Source organism: Saimiri boliviensis, chromosome 4, assembly GCF_048565385.1.
Source record: "Saimiri boliviensis isolate mSaiBol1 chromosome 4, mSaiBol1.pri, whole genome shotgun sequence".
Taxonomy (NCBI): domain Eukaryota; kingdom Metazoa; phylum Chordata; class Mammalia; order Primates; family Cebidae; genus Saimiri; species Saimiri boliviensis.
The window spans coordinates 58,054,156-58,081,824 of record NC_133452.1 but is presented as its reverse complement, the minus strand read 5'-3'; the positions used below and the strand labels follow the sequence as shown (position 1 = coordinate 58,081,824).

General features: G+C 37.6%; 1 protein-coding gene across 1 annotated transcript in view; it reads left to right on the top strand.

Annotated features, from left to right (window-relative positions):
• LOC120363280 (uncharacterized) overlaps positions 1-26,999 on the top strand; it is a 28,559-nt gene extending 1,560 nt beyond the window's left edge. Inside the window, exon 3 of the mRNA XM_074397093.1 lies at positions 372-26,999. Coding sequence (XP_074253194.1) covers positions 372-397 — 26 coding nt within the window. The 3' untranslated portion in view covers positions 398-26,999. The remainder of the gene's footprint in view (positions 1-371) is intronic.
• Positions 27,000-27,669: the final 670 nt, after the last annotated feature.

Here is a 27,669-nt window from a genome sequence, read left to right as displayed (position 1 = left end):
GGGTGAAGCGCTGCAGTTAGGGAATTTTTATTTAAACGAATAAGTAACATGCAGCTGGCTTGGCTATTAAATTGGAACCAAGGGGTTCCTGTCTGACTTGACCACTGATACTGGGCGTGACCTTGGACAAATAATTTTGTTTCTTTGGGCTCAGTTTATATACATGTAAAACGGGAAGATTTCTCGTAAAAACTAACCCTGAAGGGTTTTTTTCTCAACAAAATGATGTGAGCTGTTGGAGGCAGAAAGCGTGGGTTCAGGTTCGAAATTTGCCCCTGAATTAGGACCCTTGACACATTTCTAACCCATCCAAAGTAGAGATCGTTCTTTTACACTTATGTGTTATACAGGTGCGTTTTAATGGTTACCAGGTTGCCATGTGTTTGAAGTGGTGTGAGAGCTACTCGTTTGGAACCGTTGTGGATTTTCAAATAGGAAAATCAAAAGGCCCGAAGGGACGGGTCACTGGTAAGAAACTGTCTATAAATTCCTTGACATATAAATGCTAATAAGAACTTACGCTTCGAGGGACTTGAAACTGATTACTACAGTAAATTAGCCTGCAGTTTTTAACCTCAGAGCATGATTATAACATAGGTGGCAAGATTCTGTTCATATGCAGGAAATTAGCTAATAACATTTTAAAGGGGTAAAATCTCTTAAGTTGATTTGAAATTTTAGAAGGCTATAGAAGTCATTTTAAAATACGACTACCATGCTAAAATATATTTTCTATAAAATAAATATTTTGTACACGCCGAATGTCAGATGCACAATACCAGTGATTCTCAGTGTTCCATGACACCTAGAATTCTTTAAATGTTAACATTTTAGCTCTTACTGGATTACATTTTTGGGGATGGGGCCTGGGAATCTGTATTGTTGGCAACACTACCTGCCACCCCCGTGATTCTTAAGCAAAATAAAGTTGAGAATCATTGTATTATATTATAATCAAGTGTATCCATAACTTTTAAATTATAATACTCTTAACTAGAAAATGGTAAAAGCATCAAATTAACAGATTTGCTGTTTCTGGAAGAGGGTTTCTTTCCCCTTACTTCTTGAATCAACATTATTTAAGAAAAGGCAATTGCAACCCCAAGTCAAATCCTTTTAGAACTCCAAGAATGTTCAGTCTTGAAGAAAAACATTTGGAGCATGAAATTAGGAATGTTGTGTTTATTACATGTAATTTAGTTTTAAGTTGATGTTCAGATTGCAAATCTGATAATGCAAATCCCTAATTCACCACTATCAAATGTTTTATGAATATATTCTTCCTGAAGTAAGAAAAAGTTCTGGAATTTGACTCAGAATGTGAATTTCAAACCATCATTTAGCTAAGTGATCACTTATTATTTGGAATTTATTTCCTTCTCTATGAAACGGATAGTAATTCCTGTTTTAACTTCTCAGGGATATTATAATGCTCAAATCAGATAATATATGTGAAAATATAGTAAAATATTCATATTCAGAAATCTGACTCATTGAAAAATAGTAACATCACTTGGGATTTCCTTATATACACACAGTATGAAAAATGCAACAATTGAACTCTATACTTAATATCTTTAATGCATTTTTTTTTAGTGGCTGTTTCTTGCCAGGAGATTTGAGCTATGGTGAGAAACAAAACAGACATGGTCCCTTCCCTTATGAGGTTTATAGTCTAGCAGCCTAAAAATGTGTTTTAATTGTATCAATTAACATTTATTCATCTCCTCTAGTTCACAGACGTATACTTACCATGTCTGCCTTTAGTAAAAGCCTATCAAGCCTTCTTTACCAATACTGTTCAACGTCTGTTAACATCTGCCTATTAGTTTATAATCTAGAACAGATAGTAGTAGCTACTATACTTTCGTGGTAAATACTATAAGATGGCTTATTCAGTATTCATCCAGCCCACTTCTTGCTTGCTTTTCTGTCCTTTAAAAACGGGGGGGAGGGGGGAAACCTACAGTTCTCAGACTCCCTTGCCACTAGATTGCTGGCATGAGATCAATGGTGTGATTAGTAAATGTTTAACAATGACTGGAGAAGGGGGAAGGCCTTAATTTGTAGCATTGGCAAATGCGGGTTTGCATTCTTTTTTAGGGACAGGGTCTCACAGTGTTGCCCAGGCTGGTCCTGAACTGCTAGGTTTCTCCCACCTCAACCTCCCAAGTAGTTGGGACTATGTGGTACAAATATGCCCAACCTACCAGAGTGACTTCAGTGAATGTGGAGTTAGTTGGAAAGTATGCTGACAATCAGAAGCTGGCTTTAGTATATGATCTAGTTTCCAACAATCAGATGTACCCATTCAGGACATTTATGTGACAGCAAGCAACGTGATGCTTCAGCTGCACTCTGGGATATCGTATTTTCTGACAAATACCACGAAGGACGGATCTGGTTCCTCTGGGTAGGTAGAGAGGCATTGTGGCATCTGTTCTACAGTCTTAGGTGCTGACTGGCAGGCAGTGCTGGGATGGGTTTCCACTAGGATATCCTTGTGATGTGGGATGGGTATTCTTTGTGGCATGATCTTTCTTGGATGTTGTTTCTAGCTATGTTTATCCAAGTCTGATATTCTGGCTCTCTGAGAGATCTCTGAGCTAAATATTATCTTTTAATCTCTCTGCTCAAACTAGCCCAGTCACAGTCAGCTACATAATTTGTGGGGCCCAGAGCAAGATGAAAATGTAAGGCCTCTTGTTCCAACACAGGGGAAAATGTGTTGTTATCTGTACTAAAATATAAAGCATTTTCTTCTGTCATCGCTCCCTCCACTTGTCATAGTGTTTTTAAATTTGCTTTTTAATGTCATTCAACAAAAAATTAAATTTTTTAATTCTTAGGATGAATTTTACCATTCATCTTTATATTATGTAATGTGATTTTAAAATGTAAATATAAGAACATTTCAATTGTATGTGGAATCACCAAAATTATACATTCATAGCTTGTAAATGCATATGTAGTTTGTGCTATCAGCACTGTAAACTCTGCACAAAACTAACTCAACTATTTTTATTTTCCTTCTTGATATGCACACATTTTACCAACATTCTCTGTTTCTGCTTACTGATGAGTAAGGAAGGATGAAAGGAAAGGGAGCTCTGAGTTGCCCTACTTTTCTGTTTCATTCTTTGTCATCATTTTTTGTATAAATGATTGGCTAATAGCAGGAAGTAACAGATGAGTAAGGAAGGATGTGATGTAGTCACATGCGTTCCTTAAGATGCTGTTGCTGCCCTTCTGTGCCTGAAGCAAGTTCTGATTTGAATGCAGAGTATAGCCTCTTGGAACTGTCTATGCCTCCACTAACTCAGTCATAGATGTAGCATGCTTGTCTTGTATTAGCTTTGTTACTCTCTTGAGTTCCTGTACCTCATAGGTCCACCAGAATCCTTTGTCATGAGGCATCATGGAGACCATATGCAAATAGAGTAGCAAGGAAGAAAGGACACATATAATCTCCTCTGCTTGCATGTTTTGCTCTGCTATGCCACTGGTCTTACAAAACAGATAGCCAAACATAAAAGTATTACAATTTTGAAGACAGAGACTGTAGAGCATTAAACCAAGCACTGGGCCCTGTGTGACTATACATGTTGCATGTTGATGAAGATGATGGCTCTGAGCCCTTGGGTTTCTTAAATGGGGCTTCTGGTATTTTGGATGAGACAGTTTTTCATTGTGCAGGACATTTAACATCCCTGGCCCCTGTGCACTACCTGCCACTGTAGCAATAAAAACTTCCTCATGTCTTTTTAAATGTCCCCAAAGAGGAGTTGCTGCTCTCCACTGAACTCCTAGAGTAGACTCCACTATATACAGCTATGAACCATGAGCACTCCAGGGTTGAATTTAAAAGGATTTCAAACTCTCATACCCTGGACAGCAGAATTATGATGACTTTTTCCGTATTGTCAGAAAAATAATACCACCTACATTGATGATCAAACAAATATTTGGGATAACAACTTAAAGGTGATCAGTGAGTTCCATGTGTAACATACATATAAATGGTAGTTGACTCCAGATAGATGGCAATTTCTGAGAGTTTAAATAAAAGAAAAAAGAACAAAGCACCACAAAAAAGCAAAGAGAACCATCTTACCTTCATTATCTTCATCAGATATCCCCCAGGAAAAACTAAGTAAGTTGTCATAATAAGCTATGCTACTCTTATTATATTGGAGTTGGAATTTAGTTCCATTGTGTCCCTTTTTTTTTTTTTTAAGGTATAGTTCTTGATTTAAGAATATTAACCTTATCAGGGCCAGGCACAGTGGCTCAAGCCTGTAATCACAGCATTTTGGGAGGTCAAGGCAGGCAGATTGCCTAAGCCCAGGAGTTCGAGACCAGCTGGGCAACATGGCAAAAATCCATCTCTATAAGAAATAGAAAAATTAGCCAGATGTGATGGTGCACACTTGTAGTCCGAGCTACTTGGGGGCTGAGGTGGGAGGATAGTTTGAGCCTGGGAGGTCAAGACTGCAGTGAGCCTAGAGCCTCATGAGCAAAGGATTCTGGTGGACCTATGAAGTACAGGAACTCAAAAGAGTAACAAAGTTCATATTAGACAAACATGTTACATCTATGACTGAGTTAGTGGAGTCATAGTATTGCCACTATGCTGCAGCCTGGTCAGCAGAGTGAGACCCTTTCTCAAAAAAAAAGAAAAAGTTCTAGCTCTGTAGACCTAACTCTGTCTTTGCTAACTGTGAACTTCAGTTTCTATGAGTCTCGGTTTTCTCGTCAATAAAATGGGGAAAACTTACCTTAGGTTCTAAATCATTTCAACAAAAGTGATTTTATTTAAAAAGTAAGTTTACCAAGAAACATTTAGTGGCCAGGCACGGTGGCTCACACCTCTAATCCCAACACTTTGGGAGGCAGAGGCAGGAGGATTGTCTGAGCCCAGGAGTTTGAAACCAGCCTGGGCAACATGGTAAAACTGTCTCTACAAAAATTAGTGGTCAGGTGCAGTGGCTCACTCCTGTAATCCCAACACTTTGGGAGGCCGAGGTGGGTGGATCACCTGAGGCCAGGAGTTTGAGACCAGCCTGACCAACATGGAGAAACCTTGTCTCTACTAAAAATACAAAATTAGCTGTGTGTGGTGTCCCATGCTTGTAATCCCAGCTACTCTGGTGGCTGAGGCAAGAGAATCGCTTGAAGCCGGGAGGCCTAGGTTGTGGTGAGCTGAGGTCACACCACTGCACTCTAGCCTGGACTACAAGAACAAAACTTCATCCCCAAAACAAAACAAAACAAAAATTAGCCAGGCATGGTGGTGTATATTTGTAGTCCGAGATTGTAGCTATTTTGGACTGAAAGGCTGCTTGGTTGAGAGGTGGGAGGATCACTTGAGCCCAAGAGGTTGAGGTTGCTATACCACTGCACTCTAGCCTGGGGGTAGAGCAAGACCATGTCTCAAAAAAAAATTTTTTTTTTTATTAAATATATTCAGGGTCAATATTCTCTGAAACAAATATTTGGTAAATATAGCAAACTGATTTGTTGGCAAATTACCTTTTAACAAATTGGCCTGCTTTCCATTCTTAGTAGGGATATTATAAGGATTAAATGAAGTATTGCCAAAAGTACTTACAAAATTCTGAATACACCTTAGCTGTAATCCCCCCAGCATTCATACTTCAAGTCTTGCCTATTCTTTCTCCTGAACATTCCCCATTTCTGTCCACATAATCATTGTCCTTTTGCAGTCTTTCATTAGTTTTAGGTATACTATTGCAATAGTCACTTGATTGATTGCTTGGCTTATTCCCCACTGAACTTATTTTCTACTGTACTGCAAGGGTGAGCTGTCTACCATATAAATTTGAAGTTATCATCTATGTCAAATTATCATCTATTGCCATAAAAACAATGTTTATGGCATACCAACTTCATGATTTGGCCTAGGTAGATATTCGGCTTCATTACCTTTTCACCTTCTTTTCCATTTGTCTTCTAGTACTACTGAGGTATTACAACTTCATAAACATGCCATTCTTTTTGAAAAATTATCAGATCTCTGTGCATTTGCCTTTCTAACTGGCATAGTACATTCTCCCTTCTTGTCTCTTGGCAAAATTGTTATTTCTCCTTCAAGTGTTAGCTCAAATGCCACTTCCTTGTAAAGGTTTCCCTGATTTCCTCTAACAAATTTAGGTGTTATTTCTAGACTTCCACTTCTGTTTGTACATGCTTCTATAATAACGCTTACATTATTGTAGTTGTTAGTCTGTCATTCTAATAGACTGTTATCTTCTTGAAGCAGACCATGTCTTTTCATCTTTTATATACTAGATCCAAGTATAATGCCTAGAATAAAGTTACCAACATTTGTTGAATTAAATTTAAAAATCTATTTGCAGCTCTCTCTACTGCCTGCCCAACACCCCTCCATTACTATCAGTAAGCTAAGGCCCAAAAAAATAAAGCTGTTTTGTGGAACCGATATCTCCTAACTCCAGATTTATTACTTTTACTCCTAAACTTAGAGAATCTTCTGAGCAGCATCTATATAAGTAGTCATTTCTATTGTAAGAAACAGACTGTCGTGTCACTGTTTTTTCATTCATCTTTAAGGAATAGGTAGAAGGGCATAGTGATTTGACGAGTGACAGTATTTTCTTTCTTATTCAATCACTTAGATACTTTGTTTTCTAGTAAATTTGGTAGAGTTCAAGCTAAATTATTTTTTATTTTTTCGAAATTATTTTAATAGAGATGAGGTCTCTCACTATATTGCCTAGGTCTCAAATTTCTGGGCTCAAGCGATCCTCCTGCCTCAGCCTCCCAAAGTGCTGAGATAATAGATGTGAGCCACTATGCCCTGCTAAATTATTCTTTTTGGAACAGGGTCTCACTCAGTCACCCAGGGTGGGATGCAGTGACCCAGTCTCAGCTCACTGCAGTCTTAACTTCCTGGGCTCAAGCAATCCTTCCACCTCAGCCTCCTGAGTAGCTGGGATTTCAGACATGCATCTCTACACCCAGCTAATTTTCATATTTTTTTGAGAGATGAGGTTTCACTCTATTCCCCAAACTGGTCTCGTACTACTGAGCCTGAGCGCAAGCCATCCACCTGCCTTGGCCTCTCAAAGTGCTGGGATTAAAGGTGTGAGCCATAATGGCTCCTGGCCTCAAGCTAAATTATTCTTTGTGTCATTCCTTTTCTTTCCTTCACTCTTAGATAACTCAATTTTCTTAATTACTGCAGGGCGAAATGTCTGAATCATTTAGTCCACCGGTCCTCAACCAGGGGTAATTTTGCCCCCGAGGGCAAAATTATTTGGCAATAGATATTTGGCAAAATATCTGGTGGCATTTTTGATTATCACATCTTACAATGCATAGGGCAGCCCCTGCAATACAAAGAATTATCTGGTCCAAAGTGTCAATAATGCAGGTATTGAAAAACCCTGGCGTAGTTTAAAGTAAATTTTTACCCAACCCTTCATCCAGTCTCTTGCCTTTATGAAATCATGATGGAAAAGAGACTCATTCCCTTTCAGAGGGATTTGGAAGCCCTAAGTAAATACGGCAAACTTTGGAGGCAATTGCTGTCAACCATACAAAGTCCCAAAAGGCTTTATGCAGTTTTCCCCAATTTCTCCATAACACCCGTCTGGGTACAAGGTAGGCACATAAATATTTAGTGCCTAAATTATTAATAATAAAATATTTCTTGGCCAAAAGAAATATTTTTTTTTATTTCCTTCCTCTCTCTTTAAACCAAAGGAAAGTCAGATTTACCATGTGGTGAGAGATGAATTTCCTGAACAGAGATCTTTATTCTTTTTTACCCAATTAATTTACGTAGTTACTCAGAGAAGCAAAACTTTCTAAAACAACTCTCTGACTTCTGTAAATTAGCAATAATAGTCTTAAGGGAGGGACCAATGAGCCTATAAATTAAAGATGATATTTGAGGAACAAAAAATAAAAGAAACTTTTAGAATAGAGTAATATTAAAACTGATACCTGAGTTTTTCAGGACCCTCATTTAAATTATATAACCAGAATTTATTTTGGAGCATTTCCAACGGATTATATTATAGATAGGTAGGTGGAGACCAAACACACAGAGTAAGGATAGATAAAATTCCCAATTTAAATAATTAAGATACAAAATCTCAGAAGCAAGGTATCTATTTGGATCAACGTATCTCAGGGTAGTTTCCCCCGGCCCCAAAGTTCCCACAGCATTTTTATATTCACAGTGTAAATCACATTCCAGAAAAACTTCCACTAAAAAGCTCTTTACTGAGATTAGGCAGGGTGGCTCATGCCTGTAATCCCAGCACTTTGGAAGACCAAGGTGAAAGAATTGCTTGAGCCCAGAAGTTTGATTCTAGCTTGGGCAACATAGTGAAACCTTGTCTCCCAAAAGAGTAAAAAATAGCCAGGCGTGGTGATGGATGCCTGTAGTCCCACCTACTCAGGAGGCTAAGGCAGGAGGATTGCTGGAGCCCAGGAGGTTGAGGCTGCAGTGAGCCGTGACCACCAATGTGCTCTAGCCTGGGTCACAGAGCAAGACCCTATCTGAAACACACACACACACACAAAACTTTGTTATTGACAGTGGATTCTCCTAGATTTCACTTTATTTTATATGCTCATTCCAGAGGCTAGAAAAGGCTATTTATTCTCAGATGTGTAAATATACGTAAGTCCTTATATTTCTTCATTTTTTCAAAAAAAAATTTATTTTTCCAATTTTAAAATTTTTAAATGCATAGTATGGAAAATATGAAAGACAATAGAGAAAAATATAGAACATTCAATCTCACCCAATGGAAGTCATGATTAACATTCTAGTCCATTCTGTTTCTAGAAAATTTTTCTGTAAATATATTATATAGAGGAAATAATGTCCTAGTTTTTTTCACTTTGCATTATAACAAGCATTTTCCATGTAAATTAAAACTCTTCATATACATTGTTTTAATGGCTGCAAAATATGCTGTGCTGTGGATATATGGTAATTTACCTAACCATTTTCTCACTGTTGGCAAACAACAGAATGGTTCAAATTTTACATTCTCATATATATCACACTGAGCATTTTTAGGCTGAAAATTTTGCTCCATTTTGGATCCTATCCTGAATTTTTCAAGGAACTTACTTTATAGTTCACCTTTTTATAACACCAATTCTTGATATATGCATGTTCCTTATCCACAGAAAAGAGAATTGCATGTGATACTCATTCTGCCTGGTTTGCTCTTCCTCTCCCTGTCTCTTTTGCCCATTTAACCCACTCTTTTCTCCCCTAAAGTTTTCCTGTGTTAGTACTTACACAAAATATAAAGTTGGAATAGGAAAAGATTTTTAAATAGAGGTTTTTTTGTTTATTTACTTTTAAGTTCTGGGATACATGTGCAGAATGTGCAGGTTTGTTACTTAAGTTAGGTTAACATGTGCCATGGTGGTTTGCTGCGTCTGTCAACCCATCATCTAGGTTTTAAGCCTCACGTGCATTAGGTGTTTGTCCTAATGCTCTACCTCCTTTCCCTCCCTGTGTCTATGTGTTCTCATTGTTAATAGAGGTTTTTGTGGGTTTTTTAAAATAGAAATTTCATAGATAATAATTACATCAGCTTAACTGTTTTCACTCAGTCACCTTTTTATTTTATTTTTATTTTGAGACAGAGTCTCACTCTGTCACCCAGGCTAGTGTGCAGTGGCGTGATCGTGGCTCACTGCAACCTCTGCCTCCCGAGTTCAAGTGATTCTCCTGCCTTAGCTTCCCAAATTGCTGGGATTACAGGTGCCCGCCACCACACCCAGCTAATTTTTGTATTTTTAGTAGAAATGGGGTTTCGCCATGTTGGCCAGGGCGGTATCAAACTCCTAACCTCAGGTGATCCACCTGCCTTGGCCTTGCAAAGTGCTGGGATTACAGGTGTGAGCCACCACACCCGGCCTAGTTACCTATGTTAAATATGCATTTTATTGCTCAATTCTAAGGTTTTTGTATTTTAACTTTTTATTAACTTACTGATATTTATAAAATCCTATGTTAAATGATGTGATTAATTTTTTTAAGAGTACGACATGGCCCTGGACTCCAATATTATGTAATTGACCACTAAGTTTTAAGTTTCTTGACATTAGGAATCATATTCTACGTTTCCTTTTTTCTTTTAAGATAGGGTCTTGCTCTGTTGCTCCGGCTGGAGTGCAGTGGCGCGATCACACTTCACTCAACCTTGACCCTCCCACCGCAGCCTCCCAAGTCACTGGGGCCACAGGCATGTGCATCTGCTCCTGGCTAATTTTTTGATTTTTGTAGGGTTTCCCAACGTTTTCCAGGCTGGTCTTAAACTCCCAGGCTCAAGGGATCCTCCCAGCTGGGCCTCCCAAAGTGCTGGGATGACAGGCAGGAACCACCATGCCCTGCCTGCCCATTTCCTTTTTCGTTTTGCACAGTACCAGATACATGGTTGGTACTGCAGAAACAATTTTCTCTGGCCCTCTACAATGATCATTTGATTACCAAATAGTGTCTGTCTGGCCACTTATTTATGACTTGGACAAACATTCCACTTTCTAAGGTAGACAGTGATATTCTGAAACCATCAGTAAGAGTAATTTTCAGCTTGGTTGAAAGTGGACATTCTTTGTGTAAAGGTCAGCCTGTCAGGAAATAGCATGCTACTCTGTTCTTTTAAGATAGTTTTTAAAAACCTTTGTATATGTGTGGGTTTTTTTCTTTTGTTTCTATGTGTGTGTGTGGTTTTTTTTTTTTTTTGAGATGGAGTTTCGCTCTTGTTACCCAGGCTGGAGTGCAATGGCGCGATCTCGGCTCACCGCAACCTCCACCTCCTGGGTTCAGGCAATTCTCCTGCCTCAGCCTCCTGAGTAGCTGGGATTACAGGCACGCGCCACCATGCCCAGCTAATTTTTTGTATTTTTTTAGTAGAGACGGGGTTTCACCATGTTGACTAGGATGGTCTCAATCTCTTGACCTCATGATCCACCCGCCTCGGCCTCCCAGAGTGCTGGGATTACAGGCTTGAGCCACCGCGCCCGGCCTTCTATGTGTGTTTTTATACTTAACAAAATACGTAGTGAGAAACTATACATAGTGGTCTCACCAGATGTTTTCAAATCAGAACTGGGGTAATCTAGTTGTAATTTATTTTTAAAACATTTATTTTCACAAATGTATGAGAACAAGAGCTGATATTTTTCTTGCTTGAATTAGCAGGTAATTTCATTCTCCATTCCTCTTTAGCAGGGAAAATCTAGCCTTAGGATGAAAATGTGAACCAGAGGTTCTTGCCAAGTCTGCAAAGTAGTACAAAGATTCGTTTTATGAATGAAGGAAAACATTACTCATTTTTCTTGAGCAGCTTCTTCTGCATTTGTATGAAATGTTTTTAGACTGAAAGCTCATAGAGAAAGGGGAAGGATCCTCATTCTAGAATATCTTCTCCCCTGTTTTTAGCATATAGGTAGTCTTTCAGGACTTAATTTAAGACTGACACTTGGCTTACAGTCTTCCTCCTTCACTGAATTCCTGCCCTCATCCTGAGTAAATTCATCACCCTAGTAGGCAGCCATCTAATACATCACCCTAGTAGGCAGCCCATCTAATACTGTTGGGAAGAAAAGGTTATACTGTGTTATGTATTAATCTCTGCTATCTGAACCTTATACCCTGTATGCCAAAGTATAGTGTTCTAATTCTCCTTTGCGTACCCAAAATTAACAATAGGCTGAATCATTTGATTATCATTTCCTCTGTCTGACTCTAATGTACCTTTTGTCCTTTCATATTTTACTTTACAGTTTTGGGTCTAGTTTATCTGGTAAGGTACATTTCTAATATTTTTTAAAATAAATATTCAGTCAAAAAGAACATGTCTTAGACATTATGGGATGAAATGATAACTGAAGGAAAATGACTCCTAGGCATAGTTCCCTATTTAAAGAGGCTTTTATAAATCAAAGTAATCTCTAGTTGTAATTCAGGGCCAGAGGCCTCAGGCCCAGGAGCTTTGAGTTTTTTCATTCTTGACTTTCCCAGCTTCCCCCTTGTTCCCAAAGATTTTTCTAAAAACATACTCCTTTGTTCCCCTGTGGTAGCAGGGAAAACAGCACTATATGAGTGGGGAATAGTGAAGAAGACTATTGGTATTATAGGTAATGTATTGAATGATAGTAGAGTATTCTGCTAAGACTTTAAACTCTGCAGCCCAATTTCCCTACTTAACTGATCCATAATTTGGGCAAATTACTTTCTGTGCCTCATTTTTTCTGTCTATAATAAACAGATAATAATACTAGTACCTACCTCATAGTGTTGTTGTAGAGATTGAATTACATGTATTAAATGAGGTGCAGTGACATCAGAATCACCATCCGAGTGATTCTGATGCACATTGTAGTTTGAGGACCAACTGAACTAGAGCTTAAAATAGAGATTAGGAATAGAAATAAAGATGTGTGTATGTCAGATATATAACAGTCACTCTTGAGATCATTAATAAGCTCCCAGAAGAGGGGAAGAGAGAAGATGAGCCCTTGAAGTAAATGGAGCAACCAAAGAAATAAAAACTAGTGGAGTAGAATAAAAGAGGGAGAAACTTAACAGTGGCATGAAGTGACCTATAGTGTCAGGTGCTGTACAGAGGCCAGGGTGGATGAGGATAGTGCCAAAGCTATAGGACTGACCATTAGGGGGATTTTGATGTCAGTTAAAAGAGAAGTGGTACAGATAACAAGAATAAATGGAAAAGGCATACAAGCAAAAACCAAAGGATACTTTTTGCAGCAGTTTGGAAATATAAGAAAGGAAATTGGAGTAGTATCGTCAGGATGAGGTTTTTCAGGGTAGATGCTTCGTTTAGCTTTTGCTATATAACAAACACTCTAAAATAAAATGGCTTAAGACAATTATTATAGCTAACATGTCTGAGGGTTAGCTAATCTCAGCTGGGCTTGCTCATACATCTGCAGACATACTGGGAGCTTGCTCTAGGCTGGACACTTATCTATCATCCTCCTCCTAGGACTGTCCCGCGCATTTAGGCATATCTTTCTCATGGAGATGGAAGACGTGTTTAAGAGGGCAAACAGAAACATACTAAGTCTCTTGACACATGGACTCTATTAAACTGACACTGGCACTTCTGCCTCGTTCTAGCGACCAAAGCAATTTATGTGGCTAAGCCCATATTCAAGGAGCAGAAAAACAGAATTATCCTCTTTAGAGAACTTGGAAAGTGACATAACAAAGGGCATGTGTTCATAGAGAGATGAAGAATTGAGACCCTTAATACCACAGTAGGAGGCCAGGAGTGGCAGCTGTTGCCTATAATCCCAGCATTTTGGGAGACCAAAGAGGGAAGCTCCATTGAGCCCAGGAGTTCAAGACCAGCCTGGGCAACATAGGGAGACCCTGTCTCTACAAAAAATTTTTTTAATTAGCCAGGTGGGATGGCATGTGCTTGTAGTCCCAGCTACTAGAGAGGCTGAGGCAAGAGGATTGCTTGAACTCAGGAAGTTGAAGCTTCAGTGAGCTATGATTGTATCATTGCACTCCAGCCTGGGAGACAGCAAAGGAAGACTCTCTCAGAACAAAATACATCACAGTAGAGATTACCTGAACATGCTTGAAAGTATAAGAGAAGGAATATGTAGAATGAGGAAGAAAGAGAAGTAAGGAGAAAGAAAGAGAAGTAAGGAGAAAGACAAAAGTTCATAGAATTAACCTTTGAAAACAGAAAGGATACCTCTGGTAATGGAAAGAAGGGAATTTGATTGGATTGAATTTAACAAAATCCAAAGCAGTTTAATTTGAATTTTAGATAAACAATAATTTTTAGTACGTATGTCTCATGCAATACTAGGCGCAGTACCTTTGCTATTTTTCATTATCTTAAATACTATTTACATATTTCTATAATGTAATATTTGGGACATACTTAAACTAAAACTTTCCTTGATTATTTTAAATTCAGATTTAACTGGACATCCTCTATTTTATTTGGCAACCCTACTTTGGATGGATTTTAAATAAATCCATGATAAGGTAATCTATAAAGGGATAGATGGGCATATTTGGGGATGTCTTAGAAAAAGTTCAAAACCGCTGCATAGTGTCAGTGAAAGGATTGCTGAGCAGTAGTGAACTCACTTAAAAGCAAGCAGCATGACTTTTCATGGATTAAATCACTACGAAGAAGAGTAATAGCAGAGATTGCTGGTTCAAGGGACCACTTTGGTTTGACTCTAGCTAGTGAGTCCTGAGCAGGAGATTTGGGCATAATTAAAATGACTAGAGCCCAGGCTGTACAGGAAAGCAAGTGAAACCAGAAGATGAATTGGAAGGGACTGAGAGTCTGGCAGTCACAATGCGTCAAAGAGGTGGCAGTTCACAGGGAAGAAACTCAGAATGTACAATCTTGGGAGGAATAATTATCAATGATAATGGGGTTAAAAATCCAATTTCACATTTATTTTTACTAAATTAAAAGGAAGAGCTCTGGAGACAGGATACTCGGTTTTGAATTCTGGGTGTGTGATCTTGGCCAAGTAATTTAATTTCTTTGTGTCTTAGATCTTTATTTGAAAAATAGTAATAATAATGGTTCTTGGGGCTCGTTGGCTCATGTCTGTAATCCCAGCACTTTGGGAGGCTGAGGCAGGTGGATCACTTGAGGTCAGGAGTTCGAGACTGGCCTGGCCAACATGATGAAACCCCGTCTCCACTAAAAATACAAAAATTAGCCAGGCATGGTGATGTGGGCCTGTAATTCCAGATACTCAGGAGGCTGAGGCAGGAGAATCTCTTGAACCTGGGAGGCGGAGGTTGCAGTGAGCCAAGATTACGCCACTATACTCCAGCCTGGATGACAGAGCAAGACTCCATCTCAAACAAAAAAAAAAGAAAGAAAAAAAGAAAAATCATTCTTACCTTATAAGGTTATTGTGAGGATTAAATGAAATAAACCATATCAAATACCTGGAAGAGTATGTATGGTACATAGTAAGTCCTCAAGTGTTTGCTATTTTTATTATTTTAAATATCACTTAAGTGTATCTATAATCACTATATATGAGTGCCTTAGAGAATATTACTTTAAAGAAAAAATGGCAAGTATACATTATATATTTTCCTCCTTAGCTAACAAATGCTGTATTTGGTAAAAACAAACAGAATTATCCACCTGTTGAAATTGAAGCTCACACAACTTTTACTATTTAAAGTTGTTTTCTTTACTGTTATTACAAGAAAATAACTATCATGCACAAGTCATATCTGTCTCATTTCCCTGTAGGTGACCATGCTTTGGGATTGTCAGTTTGAGTAATTCCTATGGGCTCTACCACCCAGCGAGTTACAGAAGACAAGATTCCACCCAGGGGGTTTGGTTCTGGGAATGTAAGCAGCTTGTTTTCAGGAGATCTGCACTTGATCTGGCCTGCTATTAGGATCTGTGGTAGTGGTGGTGGTGGCTGTCTTGTTCCTTAGTTGTTTCTTTTATTTTGCACAGATTTTTGTAAGTTATTTGCATATAAAGATTTTTGAAAAGTGAATATTTTATGGGGGCATCTTGCTTATACAAAGAAAAATTAAAACTATTTTAAAATAATCACTCGTGTTATGGTTGTCTATTCTAAAATAAATGAAAGTATTAATGTTGTTGTCTTGAAGGAAAATGAAGACCAGGAAAATGGCTATGCTGTTAAGTTTTAAAATAAGGTAATATTGTTCTCTGTTTGAATGGAGCCTTCTAAGGAATTACCACAGTCACATACACAATCGACTTAAATGCATTCTTTATCTTTAAAAGGAAGCAGAATAGGATCATTGAGTAAATCACATGTGTTCACAGTCTTGTCTGGTGTAATCATATACTACACAAACACATTATTCTGTAGTCAGGAGGGGAAGGAGACATTTGAAGCAGGACTTGCCCTTGAGGAGGCCTTTTTTTCTGTTTAAAGAATAATGCAGTGAAAGACCACACAGTAGAAGATAACAAAATATCTTCCATGCCACCCCTACTTTTATATTTTCTCATTCTCCTTTGTTCTCTAAGGACATCTGTTGTAATGATTATTCTGTAAAACTCATAGACACTTAGCAGAAGGCATATCATATTTCATTTATTATTTTGTCTACTTAATTATTACTTTCTTTTATATCATGCAATTGTGGGTTTTAAAAATATTTTGTTTATAAAATAAATGAAAGTACGTTATAGAAAATTTATTAGTTAACTGAAGGTTTCTAAAGAGTAAAAGTTTCAACTCTAAATTTAATAAAATTATATCTTAGGAAACCCAGTAGACTTTTATCAAACTACATCTTAAAGAGATAAATATACTAAAAAGAGATACTTAAAAGGATGAATTTTCCTTTCTATATTAATTGCAATGGATTTTTAGATACTTTAAAATAAAATGGAAATATATAAAAATAGTGTTGAGACATTGTATTTGAAAAATTAATGGTAATATATATTTTGCTTGTATGGTTCTGAAAGTACTAATTGGTAATTGAATTAAGTTATAAATTATCAGAGTTGAGATTAAAATAAAGTAAGAGCTAAAATTAAATGATCTCTTCAGAGACTTAATAGAGATCTTTCATTTGTGCCAAATTTAGTAAGATGGGCCTCAATTCCACTTTATTTGTGGTATATATTGATTTTTAATGTCGTGTAAGCATTTGAAAGGCATTCTTAATTATGAACAACAGTTATGTGAGATTTTGGAAAATCCAAAATAGATGCATTATTTCAAATGTTTTCTACATTTTGATAGTTGGGTTGCTGTCTATATTGTGGGTGCAATTCAAAATTCAAGATTTTTCTTTTTATTCGAGATTCTTTACATTGCCACCTAATTTCAGCTTAAGTTGATCCTTTGGGGATTTGTGGAATTTATGTTTGAAGGGTTTTAAAAAAATTATTTTATGAAAAATTTTAAATATATACAAAAATAAAGCAAGTAACATGATGAACCTCCAAATAATGTTTGAGATTTTAGTAATATGTTAGTACAGGTATTGTGATTGTTGATGCAACAATCAGGAACTCAAAAAATGTTTGTTACTTAATGCATACTTGAAAGAATTTGTAAATCAAAATTTAAAAAATATCCCTCCATTTCCCAATCTATGACAATATATTTCAAAAACTTGGTGGTCAGCCAATTTTTGGACCTACAAATGTGTTTTTCATAGAAAACAAGCTTAAAATGGCTATTAGGTTTTCAGACCAGCTCTCAGTAACTTATCTAATTCATAGTTTAGGGAAATTTACCCATTATTTTTAACATTGTTTCAATAGGAAAAATACCTCTTTAAAATTTTTTTTTCTTTTTTATTAGAGTCTCATTCTGTCACCCAGGCTGGAGTACAGTGAGACAATTATAACTCAGTATAGCCTCTAACTCCTAGGCTCAAGCGATCCGCCTGTGTCAGCTTCCTGAGTAGTTAGGGCTACAGGTGCATACCACAATGCCTGGCTAATTTAAAAAAAAAAATTTCTTTAATTTTTTTTTTTTTTTTTTTTAGAGGAGGACCCTTGCTTTGTTACCCAGGCTGGTTGGTCTCAAACTCCTGGCCTCAAGTTTGCTTTGGCCTCCCAAAGTGCTGGGATTATAGGTCTGTGAGCCACTAGAAAATGCCTCTTTTGCAATTAGAGTGGAATACCACCATTTGTCTTCCTCCCTATTAAGGAAGGGAGATGGGAAATAGGGAGTCAATCTATCCCGTAATAGGGATTTTGTCTGTGATGGGTCCTTAGCGCTCTCAGCAGAAGTAGCAGGAACTCAGAGTAACCAGTTGGGGGACAGACTATATACTTCGTGTATATTCTTCTGAAACTGTTCCTCTGCTAGGGGGAGTTGAGGAGTCAAGCTCTCCTGGAATAGGTATCTTGTCTGTGAGGGGTCCTTACCTCTCAGCAACTGTAGCAGGAACTCTGAATGTTGAAGAATGAGAGTCTGCTCTCCCATACCATTCTGAAATTATTTGCCACTTTCTCTGCTAGCAGAGTTTGGATGTGCTTTTTTTTTTTTTTTTTTTTTTTTTTTTTTTTTAAGAACAGAAAGGAAACCTCCCTGTATAAAACAAATACTCTGTCATTTATCTAAAGTTTATGTTTCACAGACTTTTTAAAAAGAGGGCTGATTGTCTTCTTTGAGTAAGTTTCTGATACGGGGGAAAAAATCATTTTCACTGGCTAAGACGTGCCTAAGACAGCAAGAAAAGATTCCTGACTGTTAAAACATAGAATTGGAATATAAGCATAGGTACTAAACTGCCAATCAGCTAAAATCATCAGGTTGTTGGAATAATGCTTATAGTGAACCTGTAAGTAGTATAACCTTTTAGAGTATCTGGGAATGACAGATGGGAGCAGAGAGGAGTGCCGCTGCTTCTGTCTCACCAACCTACATTCTGACTCTTCCAATTTACCTTACATTTCTGCTCTTCCAGAATCCTTCTCTAAGCAAGATTATGGAGCCACAAAATGGTGTTAATGAATTTCTCCTCATTTTGTATATGTATATATAAAATAAAAAGGGTAAAAGAGGAAGTGCTTTATTGACAGAGAAAAAAGGGCAAGATTCAGAAAGAATGGAATGGCTGAAAACAAGGCCCGCTCAGAGGAACCCTAAATATTGCAACGTTCTGTGACCCTGAGCAGGGTCACTTAACGTCCCAGGATAATCTGTAGAATGAGTAGTTGAAATAAATCTGCGCTGTTTCTTCTAGCTCAAAAACTAAAGTTCCATATTATGAACAGTTGTCCTAGATCCTGCAAGTCTTCAAGTGCTAATGGTGTGGCTCTTATCCTGTCAGCTAATACAGGCTCCAATCTTACATGTCCTCCAAAAAATGCATGTGCTTATAAGTTACTTAACAGCAAGCCCCAAAAGCTAGTTAGCCTCGTTTTTCAAAGGCAGTAACGTCAGTACCCTTATATATATGAGAATTAGGCATATTTTGTGATAAGTCAACTAGAGCTCCCACAGAATGGCGTAATGTAGCTTCCCCACCTGGGATCCATGTTCCCATTAGATAAAGAAGGGCCTACTGTGTGTCAGGTACCACACTAACTACTTTACGAATGTTACTATGTTCATCTTCACAATAACCCTGAGAGGTAGGGGGGTTGTCCTCATTTTACAGATGAGGAAATTTCCCAAGAACTAACTAGTTGGTGGTGGAGCTAGTGAATGCTAAAACTATTTGAAACCTGCTATGAAGGGAATGAAACCATGGATTCCTTTATTAAACCTGCCCGTCAAACTAGCTAAGGGAAGGAAACCAAAAAGCCTTTTACTGCAGTTAGCTTTATACTCACCAATGACTACTGGCAACTGTGGCTCCTCTGCCTGTGGGACCTGGCCCCTGCAGCCAGGTCATATGCCCCAGACTCTCCCCACCTTTAAACCCAGGGTAAGCCTGTTCCCCCTACCCTGAGGGTAGTCTCAAGTGAATACCCCAGGACTTTCACAAGGCTTCACAGCTAGGAAACCTAGCCACCTCTAACCACCTCAAACTCTTAAGTTTGACATTAAGACTCTGCTCTAGTAGACTCCTTCAAAGCAGGAAGCCCTTCTGTGTTATTGGTGGTGCCAAGAGTGCCTGATGACATGTTCCCCTGCTAACTAGTGTAACTCAGGGAAGAACCTGCCTGAAGATGGTAAGTCAAGACAAATGAAAATAAAATCTTACCCACAGCCAATATCATACTGAATGGACAAAAGCTGGAAGCTTTGAAATCTGGCACTAGACAAGGATGCCCTCTCTCACCACTCCTATTCAATATAGTATTGGAAGTTCTAGCTAGAGCAATCAGGCAAGAAAAAGAAATAAAGGGTATTCAATTGGGAAACAAGGAAGTCAAATTGTCTCTATTTGCAGACGACATGATTGTATATTTAGACGACCCCATCATCTCAGCCCAAAATCTCCTTCAACTGATAAGCAACTTCAGGATACAAAATCAATGTGCAAAAATCACAAACATTCCTATACAACAAAAACAGACTTAAAGAGAGCCAAATCAAGAACGAACTGCCATTCACAATTGCTACAAAGAGAATAAAATACCTAGGATTACAACTAACAAAGGATGTAAAGGACCTCTTCAAGGAGAACTACAAACCACTGCTCAAGGAAATAAGAGAGGACACAAACAGATGGAGAAACATTCCATGTTCATGGTTAGGAAGAATCAATATCATGAAAATGGCCATATTGCCCAAAGCAATTTATAGATTCAACGCTGTCCCCATCAAGCTGCCAAAGACCTTCATCACAGAACTGGAAAAAACTACCTAAAACTTCATATGGAACCAAAAGAGAGCCCGCATAGCCAAGTCAATTCTAAGCAAAAAGAACAAAGCTGGAGGCATCACACTACCTGACTTCAAACTATATTACAAGGCTACGGCAATCAAAACAGCATGGTACTGGTACCAAAACAGATATATAGACCAATGGAACAGAACAGAGGCTTCAGAGGCAATGCCACACATCTACAACCACCTGATCTTTGAGAAAAACAAGCAATGGGGAAAGGATTCCCTGTTTAATAAATGGTGTTGGGAAAACTGGCTAGCCATGTGCAGAAAGCAGAAACTGGATCCCTTCCTGACACCTTACACTAAAATTAACTCCAGATGGATTAAAGACTTAAACATAAGACCTAACAGCATAAAAACCTTAGAAGAAAACCTAGGCAAAACCATTCAGGACATAGGCATAGGCAAGAACTTCATGACTAAAACACCAAAAGCATTGGCAGCAAAAGCCAAAATAGATAAACGGGATCTAATTAAACTCTAGAGCTTCTGCACAGCAAAAGAAACAATCATTAGAGTGAACCGGTAACCAACAGAATGGGAAAAAAATTTTGGCAATCTACCCATCTGACAAAGGACTTACATCAAAAATCTACAAAGAACTAAAACAGATTTACAAGAAACAACCAAACAAACCCATTCAAAAGTGGGCAAAGGATATGAACAGACACTTTTCAAAAGAAGACAAATATGCAGCCAACAAAACTATGAAAAAAAAGCTCATCATCACTGGTCATTAGAGAAATGCAAATCAAAACCACATTGAGATACCATCTCACGCCAGTTAGAATGGCGATCATTAAAAAATCTGGAGACAACAGATGCTGGAGAGGATGTGGAGAAATAGGAACACTTTTACACTGTTGGGAGTGCAAATTATAAATTAGTTCAACCATTGTGGAAGACAGTGTGGTGATTCCTCAAGGACCTAGAAATAGAAATTCCATTTGACCCAGCAATGCCATTACTGGGTATTATATACAAAGGATTATAAATCGTTCTATTATAAGGACACATGTACACATATGTTAATTGCAGCACTGTTTACAATAGCAAAGACTTGGAACCAACCCAAATGCCCATCGATGATAGTCTGGACAGGGAAAATGTGGCACATATACACTATGGAACTCTATGCAGCCATAAAACACGATGAGTTTGTGTCGTTTGTAGGGACATGGATGAACCTGGAAACCATCATTCTCAGCAAACTGACACAAGAGCAGAAAATCAAACACTGCGTGTTCTCACTCATAGGTGGGCATTGAACAGTGAGAACACATGGACACAGGGAGGGGAGCATCACACACTGGGGTCTGTTGGGGGGTAATAGGGGAGGGACAGCAGGGGGTAGGGAGTCAGGGAGGGATAACATGGGGAGAAATGCCAGATACAGGTGATGGGGGATGGAGGCAGCAAACCACATTGCCATCTATGTACCTATGCAACAATCCTGCATGTTCTTTACATGTACCCCAGAACCTAAAATGCAATAAAATACATACAAAAATAAATAAATAAATAAAAAGAAAATATTGAACTGTAATTGTCACGTGATCCTGCAGAGGCGACCCTGGCCCACGGGAGTTTTTTCTGCATTAGTAACTTCAAAGATAGCTGTTAACACTTCTAGATCTCTGAATTCCTAACACAAGATGAAAGAGCATCCAAATTTAAGATTCTCCGGGTCAGAAGCTGCCAGAAATAACAGTTCTCAAAGTGTGTTCCTGGGACCAGTAGCATTAGCCTCACCTGGGAACTTGTTAAAAATACAGACTCTTGGACCCCATCCCAGGCCTACACAATGAGAAGTGGAGTTTAGCAAGCTGTGTTTCAATAAGATTCTGATGCACACTAAAGTTTGAAAACGATCGTCCTAGGAATATGAACAATGATCCCAGGTTCCCTACATTAAACTGCAACAGCTTCCCAAGGCTAGATGACCTCCCCATCTCCAACATAGTGCCGTTGTTACAGGTAGGCATTTCTCTCAACTAAGACTACTGCATGGAACCTCATTTTTTTTTCCTTGAAAACTCCTAGGAAAATGTTGCGCAGAATAGCAGATGATTGGCAATGATTGAATTGAGGTAAAAGAATTAATTGTATATGATAGGAGGATTTGGAAGTAATTTCTATGCCTATTTATAGGAGTTTGCCTAAAAGCAAATTCCATGAGGATTAGGACTAACACTGACCAACACTATGTTCACTGTACTCTCATTATCTAGTGTTAAGTATTTAATATTTGTTGATTGAATGAATAAATATACATATACATTTCAGTCCTGAAGTAAAATGCAGCGATTAAAAAAGATACCTTCTATTGGCAATCTCACCTCTACATATTTACTCAAAAACCTAAAAATCAAGTTTATAGCAACTTTATTTGTAATTACCAAAAACTGGAAACCCTATTGTTCATCAACTGGTAAACAGATCAATAAACATTTGTATAATGTACACTGAAAGAATAGAATACCACTGAGCAATAAAAAGGACCAAACTACCAATATATGCAGAAAACATGAATGAATTGCAGTGGCATTAGGCTGAGTTAAATGAAGCCAGGCTCAAAAGGCAAATGTATTATTCCATTTTTGTAGCATTGTAGAAAAGACAAAACTGTAGGGACAGAAAATAGTTCAGTGATTGCTGGGGAAGGAGCAAGTGCCTCTAAACTACAATCAGGCACAGGTATTTTGAGGGTGGTGGACCTATTCTGTATCTTGATCATGATGGTTACATGATTGTATGCATTTATTAAAATTCATGGGACTAAATGCTTAAAAAGGTTAATTTTACTGTTCATACTCAACATACAATATGCTGTATATATGCAATATGCTTTTTTAAAAAGTATACTAAAGTTTTTAAAAAATTGATCTTGAATAAATGTACCTGATATATATGTAAGTGAAAAAACAAATGTCATCCATATAAATGTGTGTAAGTTCCTGTGTATCTCTGGGTTATATAAATGCAGTTAAATGCCTAGAACAAGATGTGAAAGAATATACTTCAAACTTGTAATGGCAATTATCTCAAAGAGGGGACTAGATTTAGGGAAGTGATTTAAGGAGACCTTAGTTTATGGGTTGCAGTTTGAATTATTTATAAGAATATATTTCTGTACTGTATAATTAAGAAATAAAGAACATTTTAGAGAATAGAAGGATATTAAACACCAAAAATGTCAATAGTAGTTATCTTTGGTTGATGGAACTATAAGTGACTTTTCTTTTTTCTTTTTTTGTTTTGTTTTCTTTCTTTCTTTTTCTTTTTTTTTTTTTTTTTTTTTGAGACAGGGTCTCACTGTCGCCCAGGCTGGAGTACAGTGACACAATATCAGCTCACTGCAGCCTTGACCTCCTAAGCTCAAGCAATCCTCCTGCATCAGCTTTCTGAGCAGTTGGGACTACAGGCTTATATCATCATGCCTGGCAAGTTTTTTGTAGAGACAGGGTTTTTGCCATGTTGCTCAGTCTGGTCTTGAACTCATGAGCTCAAGCAATCCACCCACCTCGGCCACCCAAAGTGCTGGGATTACAGGCATGAGCCACCCCACCTGGCCTATTTTATTTTTGCTTATTTGCATTTTCTAATATTTCCATAGTATAAACAAGTTCTGCTTCTGTAATTTAAAAAAAATTAGTTATCTTAAAAAACAGGGGTGAAGGACCCAGCATGCATAAACATATTAAAAGCTTATACATATTAGAAATGTAGATCTTATAAAAATATTCAAAACAAAGTTTCACTGGAAAAAGAATTTGAATACTCCTAGAATAGTGCTTTTCAAACATGATGTCCATACAGATCACCTGGAGTGTTTGTTGTAATGAAGATTTGATTCCTAGTATTCGCATTTCTAACAAGCTTCCTCTTGATTCCAGTGCTGCTGTTCCATGGACCACACTTTGAATATTGAGGCTCTAAAACTGTGCTCTCAACACAGCAGCCACTAACTAGTCACATAAGCCAGTTAAGCACTTGAAATGTGGCTTGTCGAAATTGAGATATTCTACAAGTGTAAATACACATTGGATTTTGAAGACAATTTTTATAAAATAACAAAATATATTAATCATTTTATATTATTATATATTGCAACTATTTTTGGACACATTGTGTTAGAATATTAAAATTAATTTTACCTGGCTTGTTTTTTTTTTTTACTATTTTAATGTAGTTACTAGAAAATTTTAAACTTGTGGTTTGTATGTTTGGCTTGTATTATATTGCTATTGGACAGCACTGGTCTAAAATGACTGTTAACAGGATTTTACTTGTATGAACTTCACATTGGGCCTTAAATCACCAACATAATGCAGGAAAAGGATTAGCACTCCATTAAAGACCAAATTGACAACTTCTGTGTATTAATATGAACATTTAGGAATTCTCAAAATCTATAGGTGGAAGTTAAGAGAAATAGTAGAATTTTGATCTGGAAAGGAACTTTGATGTTATCAAATTCAAATCCCTTGTCTTACAGAATTATTTATCAATCTGGCAAAGATTTGATACTTAATGCATTCTAGGTAAGTACTGAATAGGTACATCTATGATAGGTGAGTAAGGTGAGATGCCTACCCTGGAGAAGTTAAGGAGGATTGTATAAGACTGTAACAGCTCTCATAAGGCATGCTGACGGGGAGTGTTCTCAAACACAGAGGCAGAGGCAAATACGGGCTCCATTTTTTTTTTTTTTTTTTTTTTTGGATACAGAGTTTCGCTTTGTTGCCCAGGCTGGAGTGCAGTGACACAATCTTGGCTCACTGCAACCTTCACTTCCTGGATTCAAGCAATTCTCCTGCCCTGCCCTCCCAAATAGCTGGGATTATAGGCACCCATCATCACGCCTGGCTAATTTTTGTATTTTTAGTAGAGACAGGATTTCACTATGTTGGCCAGGCTGGTCTTGACTTCCTGACCTTAAGTGATCCCCCATACCTTGACTTCCCAAAATTCTGGGATTACAGGCATGAGCCACCATCCTCAGCTAAACTAAAATTTTTTTAGGAAGAATCAGAGAAGCTCCAATCAAGAGAACTTTTAAGTTTCCCCAGGCATAATAGCTTCTGTTTAAATTAATGGTACAAAAAAGGCTTTAGGATTAATTATTAATTTAAAAATCAACATAAAACATGCTCTTCTCTATCTTTTCCCACACAAAATAGATATGCCCTCCATTATCAGAAAGGAAAGAAATTTAGACCTGAGGCACTCTGAAAGTTTGAACAGGGTTGATGGTACAGATGGTACCAGAATGAAATTTGGAGTGTAGCAGTAGCATAGTCAACCTTCAATTATATGTGCAAATGAGGGACAAGAATGGCTGAGATGATTAAAAGCATGAATAAAACAAAAAGCTTATTTTAGCTATTATTTTAAAAGACTTATTCATCAGGAATATCTTATACCAGAGGCATGATGACAGAAATTTGTTCTTGAGTTACATTTCCTTTCTGTGAAAGAATGAAAAGACAAATTTAGGATAAATAATAAAGAATGTGATTATGGAAATTCTTATTACTTTGAGGTAGAATGGGCTGAAAATATGAATACCCCTTTGATTATTTTTTTAGTTAAAATCTGGTTCCACTCATAATGTTTCATTCATTGTAATATATTAGTAAAGAGATTCAGGCTGGAGTACCATAGCGCCATCTTAGCTCGCTGCAATCCACCTCCCGGGTTCAAGCAATTCTCTTGCCTCAGCCTCCTCCTGCCTCAGCTTCCCAAGTAGCTGTGATTACAGGCGTGCCACCACACCTGGCTAATTTTTGTATTTTTAGTAGAGATGGGGTTTTCCCATGTTGGCCAGATTGGTCTCAAACTTCTGGCTTCAAGTGATCTGCCCACCTCAGCCTCCCAAAGTCCTGGGATTATAGGCATGAGCCATCGTGCCCAGCCTGGTATGTATCCTCAACTTGTAGGGAAATTTCTTCAGAGCACAAGCCTCGCTCATTACATGTACAGATTTTTGGCCCTTGTGATCATGGATAGGCCCTAATTTGAACATTTGTATTATCCACTCTCAGCCAATATTTTAAAAATTATCTAGATTTGAAAACAGTCAAACCTACTGAGAAAAGCATCATGGACTTTGTCCAAGAGTGAAAACTGCCTACAGCCATTCAAAACCAAAACTTGAACTAAGCAGAATAAACGGTTCCGCCTAAGAATTGTTACACTTTCTTCTGTCCTTAAAAGGAAACGGAACAGCATTTTTTTGCGTTTTTTGTTTTTGTTTTTGTTTTTAAAGACGGGGTTTCACCATGTTGGTCAGGCTGGTTCTTGAACTCCCGACCTCAGGTGATCCGCCCACCTTGGCCTCCAAAGTGCTTGGATTACAGGCGTGAGCCACCACATCTGGCCCCAGAACAGCGTTTTAAAACCGTTAAATGTTTCCTAGGAACCAGTGACTTCATTTGGTTAATTTTGCTTCATTCATACAAAAAAAAAAAAAAAGGTGATATTGAGTCTTTGGTTGATTTTGAATATTCTCAGTGATTATGTTTTGGCATCTCATTCACATATATGAACAGTAATTACTTGTGTGAAGTGGCCTAATTTTCTTAAATAATAATCTACCATAACACACATACACACACACACACACACACACACACACACACCCCCCACAAACACACATAAACAAATCAGTACCTTATTGTTTAAAATGTGTCACTGGTAAAGATACCTGTCCCTTGAATCAGCATGTTGGGAGGTGCAGGAGATTCCTGCCTAAAGATTCCATAACAAGGGGATTTTGTATGGTGAGATATTTGTAAAAGGTTTGGATTCTGGAAAAATATATACATATCTTTTCCTAGGGTGGAAAATACACACACACACACACACACACACACACACACACACACACACCCCTAAGGAATCCAATGTAATTTTGTTTCTCAAATGCAAAGTTTTAGAAGATAAGACAGTTTAGAAGACACACTATACATGTCTTGTAAAACACCAAGATTGTTTTTCTATTTTCCTGAGTTACATCAATAGAAAAAACATAAAATGATAGTCTCCCTGTTACTTCATCAAAGGTTTTATAGATTTGTAATTTTCATGTAGAGCATATTTATGACATAACTACTTATACCCTTATTTATTTGAGATGATTTTATTAGATGATAGCTGCAGGCTACGAAAAAAAAAAAAAAAAACAAATCTTTTCTAAGCTATCTATATGAAGTGGTCATTAGAAGGCTTCATGGCATTTTTGAAAACATTTCTAATATGCCAGCCTCTAACAGTAAGCATTTTTTCCTCTATGACATTAATTTATTACTTAAA